Source organism: Diospyros lotus, chromosome 5 (genome assembly GCF_014633365.1).
Source record: "Diospyros lotus cultivar Yz01 chromosome 5, ASM1463336v1, whole genome shotgun sequence".
NCBI classification, from domain to species: Eukaryota; Viridiplantae; Streptophyta; class Magnoliopsida; order Ericales; family Ebenaceae; genus Diospyros; species Diospyros lotus.
This window is the reverse complement of record NC_068342.1, coordinates 34,841,642-34,851,866: the sequence shown is the minus strand read 5'-3', so window position 1 is coordinate 34,851,866 and position 10,225 is coordinate 34,841,642. Positions and strand designations below refer to the sequence as shown.

Here is a 10,225-nt window from a genome sequence, read left to right as displayed (position 1 = left end):
TAATAACGTGTATAATAACTGAAGATAACGTAATTTATTATCCACGTCAAACAATCTTATATTGTTCGATACAAGCCCAACGAGAAGAGTATTGCACATAATGGGATGACACACACACTAAGAAAAGAGTGTTGGGGTGGGAATAGGGCCCACATCATACAATATATCAATTCTGAACAATTGAATGCAACGAGAGTTTCGACTTCTTGTTACACAAACATCCAAAAATATCTAAGACAGAAATGAGTTAATAAAATGTAAAATATTTAGCTAAATTTCAAGTAGCACCCTTAGGTTTGGTGAAAATACATCAATTACCGTTGTCTTTTTTAAAATGTCACTAACTTTTTTTTTAACTTAGGTTTGGTGAAATGCATCAATTACCTTTGTCTTTTTTAAAACATCACTAACTTTTCTTTTAACTTTGTCAACTATGTGACATTTTCCCTTGTCACTAAGAAATTATTTTTTTTTTAAATTCTCAAAATACCCCTTCTTTTCTTTCCCCTACAATTACAAAGGGATAAGAAAATAAACCGTGGTCATGCTGATGCTTTTTAGGAAAGTAATTGAGATTAGATTCTTAAAACCTAAAAAAATAATTATGTTGTTGGCAACAACAAGGTCTCCATTGTTACTAAGGAACCCAACACCTTTCTTAAAATAAACACTCAAAAGGATTTTGATTGAAAATCCTATATCATTGGGGTTTTTTCCCAAAATGAATCGTAAAACTAAGATTGTTAGAGAAAGAGAAAAAAATAAGCTCTCTAACAATTGAGATATATATACTTACCATCACCATATTTATTGTTGCTCAAAGCCCTTTGCTAGCTTTTTATCCTTTTATGTTTTTGGCAACTATTATGTTGCCTGACGGTGGGCAACATAGTAGTGCCCTTATATTTTATTGTTAAATCTCATTGCAACCATTAGCGAGTTCAATCCAAACAAAAATTAGATGTGATGGTCGTGATGCCAATTGTCAAAGAGAGAAATAATGAGAGAGAAATGTGAATGATTTACCATTTTCGCTAAAAAAACACATTTTGAAGTTCATCGTCTTTAGGAATACAACGAAAAGAAAAGTAAGAGAGAAAGAAAAACAAAAAAAATAACGATGAGATAATTAAGAATAAAAGTAAAATAGTTAATTTTTTAAATTTGTTAATTATAAGAGAGATCGTTAATATTTTTAAAATATATAAGTGGTTGGTTACTTTTATCAAACAAAATTAATAACACTATATTGGATAAAAGTTTATAATTTCCATTCCATAATCTTTTCCCAAAGCATGTTACTTTCGAATCAAATAAAAGTGAAAGGAATGAAATTTAATATATTTTTCTCTTATTTTTATTTGTTAATACGTGTATTTAGACTTTTTTAGACTTTCAATTCGACTAATTTTATATATTTGTGCACGACACTTCTTGTACACTATATTAAACAGAAATAATTATTTAAAAAATTAAATTTATTTTATTCAAATTGTTCTAAACTCTTTTTGAGTTGTAAAATTATTTTTGATTATTTTCTAAAAAAAAACATCCATGGTTGAATCTATAGAAGGAGAGGAGCTTTTGGTAAAGGTTAATTTAAAAAGGGAGAAGGAGAAGAGATTTTGGTAAAGGAGGCACATAGAATCAACTATAAGTATCGTTGAAGGCATAAATGCCCGTGAAAGGATCAAATTCCATCTTACGGCCTAAATTTAGCTAGAAGGCTCCTTAAGGTAGGGTGATAAGCACGCCCCCAAAGAGTTGGGTCCAGACCCCGACCTGACCTGTGCCCAAGCCCAGGCCATACTGACTGTCTGTTGGCCAAATCAAATCACGAGTCCAACATCCAATTGTCCATATGGTGCAATCCTAACTGTACACCAAGCTGACATTCGATGGGCCATATGTCACAATTGCAGTCCCCCATCGGTCCCATAGTGCGCCCATATAAAGGTGCGTGAAAAAAGAAAAGAAAAACTTACGTGTAATACCAAGTGGCCATAGAATGAAATCAGAATCCTGAAAATTGTTGCTTTGGAACATCAACCGATCGTATATAAATCTTAGCTCCCCAATCCAATCTCCTGCTACTGCAATAATCAACACTTCCACAGAAACAAAGTGAAGCTGGAAAATATATATCCAACTGTTTCCTTCTCTTGACAAGTTTGTTCAACTCTCCCACAGAAGCAAGAAAATATATGTGCCAAAACATGAACTTCAATCCAACATTAAAAGGCTTTAAACATCAAACCTGGTCTATAACCACCCCCTAAACAGTTGGGATCTGTATTGCTACAACTTACTGTGTTTCCTTGGTGATGCAAAAGTAATAAACCAAGGGACTGGCTGTAGTTTGTTGCGACTAAAAAGAACATGGGGCAACAAAATAGACTACAGAGGCATTTATGTCTTTCAAACCCTCGTCACTGCAGCCTGCTGGCTTGAGTGCTCTTCTGTGTTTTTGCTCCCATTCTGTTGCTGGTGTAGGTGAAGCATCTGCATTTTAATCGGAAGCTGCTGACATTTGGCGGCATCCTTGCAGACCTCTCCAACAGCAAGCCTCAACCTTTGAACCTCCGCAGTTAAAGCATTGTTAAGAGCTGTCACAGACACCAAAAGTTATGTATGCTAAAAAGGAGGAATTTTATTTGCGGCACATTGCTTGAAGCTTCTCTTCCAAAAACAAAAGCTCAAGCATAATAAATTTGCAAGTGCAAATTGCTTGATGCCAAACACTCTTAACAGGGTACTATATTATTTCCAAGGAGCAAAGATGCATTGTTCTTCTATGGTTACAGCCACCACTAGAAAAAATTGATTAACATTGTGACTCACAATGCTAATCACTCCAAAAGAAAGATGGAGACAGAGAAAGACACTTTCTTGCATACAGATGATACATGACAATCACCCCCCCCCCCCCCCCCCCCCAAAAAAAAAAAAAAAATAATAATAATAATAATTTTCTCTCTTCCAATTGCAATAGGTGACACAGAAAATTGAATATGAAACTGATACTGGATAAAAACAAATATCTCAAGGTCAAGGTAGAAAAACTTATTATTTCGAAATATTATTATGGTTTTAGTAAACTGTATCTTTAGATTGTCCTTAAGTCAACTCCAATGCACATACAAACTGCCAAATTGCAACACCATGGTAAAGCATATTAGAGACGCCCATTTATCCTGCTTTGTTAGCCAGAAATCATTAAATGTACATAGTTGTTTTGTACTCAATGGGAAACCCAAAAAACAGAATATGAACATGTTACGGTCTCAAATCTGTGATCAAGTTACAGGGTGATGTACTTGAACTTCTAGGAACAGATTAATCAAAATATCATTTTTTATGTGTTCTCCTACCCTTACGACCTACTTATTCTCTTTATAGATATCTGCAAACAAGAACACATTGGAGAGAACTCTTCGATCTCTAAGTTTAAGGAACTCAACCTTGAAGGAATTTCTGCTTAATACTTTCATTACCTTCCCCTCCTTTTTAAGTAGACTGAATTCAAAAACTAAAACTAAATAACCACATATCTAATACTACTTTCATGTTTATAGCTGCACATGGAGATTACATAGGAAAGTGAAACTGACATAAAAAACTGAAACTAAAAATGAACCACCATAAAAAAATGAAAACTAAACTGCTGCCTGAAAAAAACTGAATTAAACTGAGAACTAAACTGTCATAACAGAAGATGCCCAGTAACTAACCCTTTAAGGACATGACTTCTCTTCTTAGGCCAAACTAATCTAGGATAGAATCAACCTACCTACCAGAGACATCCATCTATCTTGCTTTCTTAGTCATAATTCGTTAAATGTGCATAGTTGTTTTGTGGTCACTGGAAAACCAAAAACAACAGTCTGTGACATAGGCTGGTAAAATACATCAATCAAGGAGTATATATATGCGTGTGTGTTATGTCGAATCACTCATGAGTCAAAACATAAAACTTTTTGCAGTTCTCCTTGTAGCTCACAAAACCATAACTTGAATCCATTTTGCACATACCAAAAGCAGTAAAATAGACAAATCATATACCATTTATGAAACAGTTTCATACCATCTCGGAGTTGTGCCTGTTGTTCCATGGCTTGTAAACGAAACTTCAACTCATTGTTCTGGCTTTTAAATTCAGCATAATCTCTCTAAGCAAAAATAGGAAGCAAACCACTAAGACCTTAAAAACAAACAAATTGGAATAAAAATACTCAAAGCCCTCCATCCTCTTACCTGTAAATGTGTAAGCTCGGCAGACAATGTGGTCGCTTCTGTCTGTAATGTTTGAACCTTGTGCTCCAATTCTGACATATAGAGCATCTTCCGTTCTTTGGAGCGAGCAGCAGATTGACGATTTGCTAGGATCCTATATAATATAATCAACCAATTAGTAAAATGCATATGTTCAAATACAGTTAAGGGGAGGAAATTAAAAAATATAATACCTTTTGGCTCGCTTAGGGTCTGTTGATGCAACCCCAGCAAGTTTGTCATTTGCCATAATTTTCTCGAGTTCTGCCCCATTAAACTCACGATTCCTAAATTCCAAGCTAAAGGAATTAGAATTCTCATTCACTGAATTAATCACAGATAATTGTTGAGGGCGGGGTCCAGCTGAAGGTGGCAGTTTTGGGGATTCATCACCTAAGTTTATCTTCCCCATAAAACTATCCATAGAAACACTTCTATAGTGTTGGGTGGTTGGAGCAATATCTCCCCGTGCATTCCTTTTGATCCCTTCTCTCTTATCAGGCGAAGGGCTGACACCAGGCTTCTGCAAGCCATTGCCACTTTCATTTACACTGCTTGTTGCTTCATTATCACTGTTTTCATCTCCATTCATCTTTGTTCCACTGGCTCTGCTATCCAAATCCTGATGATTCTCATTAGACTGCTTGTCATCTATACCACGAGAGTTCCATGTATCAAACTTGTCCAGATTCATATAAGTACAAAATAAGTCATCCATGAATTCTCCTTCCGTTTTTCTCTCACCTATCTCTTCAACATTAGTCCAACCACCCTTCTCCTGGCTCATCTCCCGTTTAACTGACTGGATTGGCTTCCCACCCACATTGTCTCTACCAGACACAAGCTGCTCTAAAGCACCATCATCACCACTTATGGTGAGGGGAGGTGAAGACGGCATAATTATACAGGAAAATCCAAATGGAATATCACTCATGGAGCGCCTGTGAGCTTTACGAGGAGGACGACTGGCCCTTGTTCTTGAAGAGTTAGAACTCTTTCCAAGAGGTGAGGGTGACAATAGAGAACCATGTGAATTGGCATCTCTATACTCCATCAACACATCAGTTGATGCTACTGGTCCAGAATTTGAAGGAGATGGGCTTAGTGGAGGAGGTAAGCAATCAAGCAAGAAAACTGAGGGCTGCGATAAAGATTGCAAATGAGTTGGTCCAGAGCTCAAATTATGCGAAGCCAGGTGTTGGTTTGCAACTTGCTGAGTTACTGGGATTTGGCTATAAGGTGAAATGGGAGGGATTTGCGGGTGGGACGGTGGAATGCCAACAATTCTTTTATTGCCATGATCGACAGTGAAACTATTCGGGGAAAACTGTCTCATTGGAGTACTAATTTGTGAAGAATTGAACTGAGGCATATTGAGTTGATTTACGGAAATAGATTCTCGCTGTAATGGGACTACAGAGGAACAAGTTCCAAAACAAGATTGTAGCCTTCGAGTCATGTCGGCATTACTAGCCTTCTCAGTGTCGCCCATTTCGTTTCAAACCAATCAATATCGGATAACTTATATGATTTACCTTATATCCTTGCAAGAACCCTAAACAATTAACCAGTTCACAACAGCCTAAACAGCACGCAAAGCTCGACAACCCCAATCCAACCTCATTTGCCGTAATCAGAAGTAAAAGCTCAAATTAAACGCTCGAAAACACTTGCACTTGAATATTTTAAGTAAACCCTAGAATTTGGCAAATGATGGCACAATCGGGAAAAATTTGAGCACAACAGGTGATGTTAGAAACAAACCGGCGGCAGCTAGGTGCAGCCGCTTTCCGACCAAACGACGGCCGACGTCTTCCGGCGCCGACGTACATCCAAGAGAGAAGCCGTGCTAATGGCAAAACCACAGCCGGAGCCCCCCCGAACCCCCACCCCACCCCCACCCCTTTCTCTCCCTGCGAAGGACACTGCCACCCGAATTTCATGGCCACTATTACCATCGATCGGCGTGCATTTAATGAGGGAGCAATCACCTGTGCACGCGATGAGTGTAATTTTGAGCATTCACCTTGCGTGTTATATAAGTATAAATAATTTTTTTTTTAAAATCATCCTTTCTTGAGTGGTAATTTATTTTAAGTAAAATTTTAAATATAATAATAAAATTATTTATAAATAAATAATTAAAATATCTTAAATTTAAATTTTGTTAATATAATAAATTTTTTTTTTATATAAAAAATTTAAAATGATACTTTATTGAAAGGGTTCGATAACATTAAATATGATATTTATTTATATAATAATATAAATTATATAATTAAATTTAGGGTGAGTTGTCACTTTAATTTTGACTCGAAAGTAAATTTGATCGCTGTATTTTAAGAAAGAATAATTAACGTATTATATTTAGATTTAGAGCTAAATGAGTCACTAATTTTTAAAAATAATTAAATAAAATATTATAGTTTTCTATTCGGGTTGAATTAATCATTGTATTTTAAAAATATTAAATAAATTATTAATTTTTTTGAATTTTGGACCAAGGTAGCCATATTGTGATCAATGTTATTTTAATATCGTCAAAAACATTTTAATGCCATTAACTTAAAATTTGAAAAACTTAGATCAAATCCCAAATCTAAATACAAATAATCCCATAAAGTCAAAAACACTTCATAGGGCAAGAATCCTAAATTGCAATTGCAAACACTTTTTTGTTCAATGCATTTAAAGTATGATTGTTATTAATTTTTAAATCGGGATTTGATTAGGATAAAGTTGACATGATTAATAGACTAAAACACTATTAACAATAGTATGATAAGTATGGAATGCCTGTGCCTAAAGGCTAAGAATAAATAATATTAAGATTAAATATTGAATAAAAATTAAAGTTATTATATATTTATTAATATTGTATAATAAAAAATAAGAAAATTAAATTAAAAAAAGTGCTCTACAATTTGAACAAATTAAATTAAAAGTTAAATATCAAACAATACATACCAGTTAGTGCTATTGCTACTAATCAAATATAAAAAAAAAAAATCAAATATTACTACTATTGTTGCAAATAGAATTAAAATTAAAATGCACACCAATTAGTGCTACTGCTGTCAATCAAATTATAATTACATAAGAAAAATAAACATTATATTGTCATTCATCAAAATAGTGGGTTAAAATTTTACAAAAAGTTGGTTAAAGTTTTACAAAATATGTATGTTTTACAAAAAATGTGTCAATAACATGTTTTCAAACATGTGTTTGCCCGAACTTCCTCCTCATTACTTTCAAAAAAGTCTTCGTATCAACTTGTATGTATCCCCAATGAGAAATATGCACAATAATCTGGTAATTTGTGAAATAAAAAAATATAGATTAGTACATTTGTTGGAAATATATATATTAAAATATATTTTGAGATTGAAATTACCTTATTACATCCCCATCGAAGCAAAATAGTTGTATTTCTCCTTTTAAGCTCCATATATTTTTCGATCAAATCCTATAGAAGTCCATATTTCAAATTATTATTAAATTTATATTTTAAAAAAACTTATATAATCAATAGAAATAAATCTACATGGTTACATTTTGAACACTACAACAACACTTCAGGATAAACAATATTTGTAGTAGAATCCAAACAATCTTTAGTGAGCAAAATACTTATACGATTAAATAATGTACATCTGGATAATACCACATATAATTGCCCATGGCTAAACACTGGTATGCGCAAATCAACTCCAACAAATTTCACAGATTATCCTTGAGATTTATTAATGGTCAAGGCATATGCCAATCGGATAGGAAATTGACGTCTTGTCATTTGAAAAGGTATTTCTGAAGAAGATGGTGCCAAAGATATCCTTAGTATGAATGCCAAATTGTCAAACTTTTTTCTAGTTAAAATTTGAGTTTCAATTATGCGAGTGTCGCACCTAGTAACCATCAATCTTGTACCATTACATAGTCCATCTTTCGATGCAATGTTTCTCAACAATATCATAGGACAACCCACCTTAAACTCTAACTTAAAAGTTGGCAACCCAAGAGGATCCAATGAATTTAAATATTCATTAGGATATCTATTTGTAATAGTAGGATCGATTTCATTATCTTCAAATATTTTATCTGCTGCAAGATAAGTATATAATCTTCCTGAAAAGATATTCAATGCAGTAGTATTGATGTCACTGACATCATCGTGACGCGCAAACAGAATTGTGCGTTCAATTAAAAATGTTGGGGTTGACGTCTCTATTATGTTCAATCGTGGGTAAATTGTAGAGAGTAATTCATTCAAGTATTGACATTTGTGTATTATTGATGGAAGGTTAACGATTTCTTAGGATTGGTCCCAATCTAAAAAAAGTGAAATCAATAAAAAAATAAGAATGAAAATACAATTTATTAATTTAAAATAATCTATATAATATGGTACAAAGGTTATAGTAGTGTTACCTCCATGAAGAAATTTGCAAAATTAGTATTTTCACACGTCTTCATGATTCAAACGCATATTCAAATTCAAAGTTAAGATATGTATATGCTTCCATAGAACAAAGTGTCTTAATGATGCATTCACAATTTGCTCACGAACTCCTTTGTGTATAACTGGTAAGATTTGTCGAAAGTCTCCACTAAGAACAATAGTAATACCCCAAATGGCTTGTCACTATCACAAATATCCCTCAATGTACGATCAACCGTCTCAACACAATGTCTATGTTGCATCGGAACTTCATCCCAAATTATGAGTTTTGTTTCTCTAAATAACTCAGTTTGTAATGATTGTTTACTAAGCCCACAATTTGAATTTTCCAACACATCTAATGGGATGAAAAATGTTGAATGTGCAGTGCGACCTCTGACCAGTAACAATGATGCAATTCCAGATGAAGCCACAGTAATAACGATATGCCCAAGGTTGCGACATTTTAATGCTATCGTATTGTACAAAAATGTTTTCCCTGTTCTAGCACCCCCATTCAAAAAGAAAACAACTCATTTATTTTGAAAAACTGAAGAAGTGATTGTGTTATAAGCATTTTGCTATCTATTATTGAGACAATCAATAGAAATTTGTGGATCTGTTTGTTGTGCCTCACTCTGCAGTTGTTGATGTTTTAATATTAATCGATTACCAACTACTGCACTCTAATTTGCAGTAGTTGTGGCATGGGTGGGAAGTCAATTAAACTTTTACCTGATTCATGAAGCATTTGATTCAAAAGATGGAGACCATAATCTTTAATTTGAGCCTTAGTTGGGTTAGAAATGACAAACAATGTACGAATCTTATGTGCAAAAATCATCACATATATGCGTTGAGAATTGATTCCATAATGCACATGAATTTAGTGGAGAGCATTGGGTGAGAATAATAATAAACAATCTCCTCAATTGATATCTAGTTTTCATAACTGCAGCCTCTTTCAAGCATTGTATCCATTCTTCATCATCTTCTAAAAGCCCCCTTGCAACACATGCTAATTTAAATGTATCATGCACAACATTATCAACCATGCATAAAGACCTAAATAACTTTGGTCCTTTAATAACGATTAGTAACAAATGCAGATAAAATCTTTCACCCAATTAGGGCTAGTAAAATACATTCTACCAATTGCATATCCCATTTCTCTTTATTTCCATCTTTTTTTCAACTTGAGCCAAACATAATGTTATGGAAATTCTTGATAAGTGAATGGACATTCATCTTCACTGCCAGCACAATATGCAAAGAAGCCAGCAAAAGTTGACATTTGTTGACCAACTCTAGATTGAATCATTTCTAATGATTCTTCTGGGTTAAAACCAACGCGATGCATTCCAGGTAAATGAAGTGTCAATCGTACAACTGTTGGCATCTCTGCATGCAAAGGATGACCAAATATTCACCAAGCAGCTTCTGGAGGTCCAATATACTTTGTATCGAGATATATTGTTTTATCTCCATTTATCATTCCTAACACCATCGTTG

At 34.0% G+C, this 10,225-nt stretch overlaps 1 protein-coding gene across 2 annotated transcripts; it reads right to left on the bottom strand.

Moving 5' to 3' along the window:
* Positions 1-2,017: 2,017 nt before the first annotated feature.
* On the bottom strand, positions 2,018-6,182 carry LOC127802643 (bZIP transcription factor 29). Of its 2 annotated transcripts, XM_052338576.1 has the most exons (4): positions 4,467-6,181; positions 4,255-4,387; positions 4,085-4,169; positions 2,018-2,606 (listed from the first exon to the last, which is right to left on the bottom strand). In XM_052338576.1, exons 1-4 carry the CDS (start codon positions 5,762-5,764, stop codon positions 2,419-2,421), a joined length of 1,704 nt encoding a protein of 567 aa, XP_052194536.1. In that variant the 5' UTR covers positions 5,765-6,181; the 3' UTR covers positions 2,018-2,418. The 2 variants fall into 2 exon arrangements, with proteins under 2 accessions (XP_052194536.1, XP_052194537.1); XM_052338577.1 differs by lacking the exon at positions 4,085-4,169 and having other exon boundaries at positions 2,443-2,606; positions 4,467-6,182.
* Between the last annotated feature and the right edge of the window lie 4,043 nt (positions 6,183-10,225).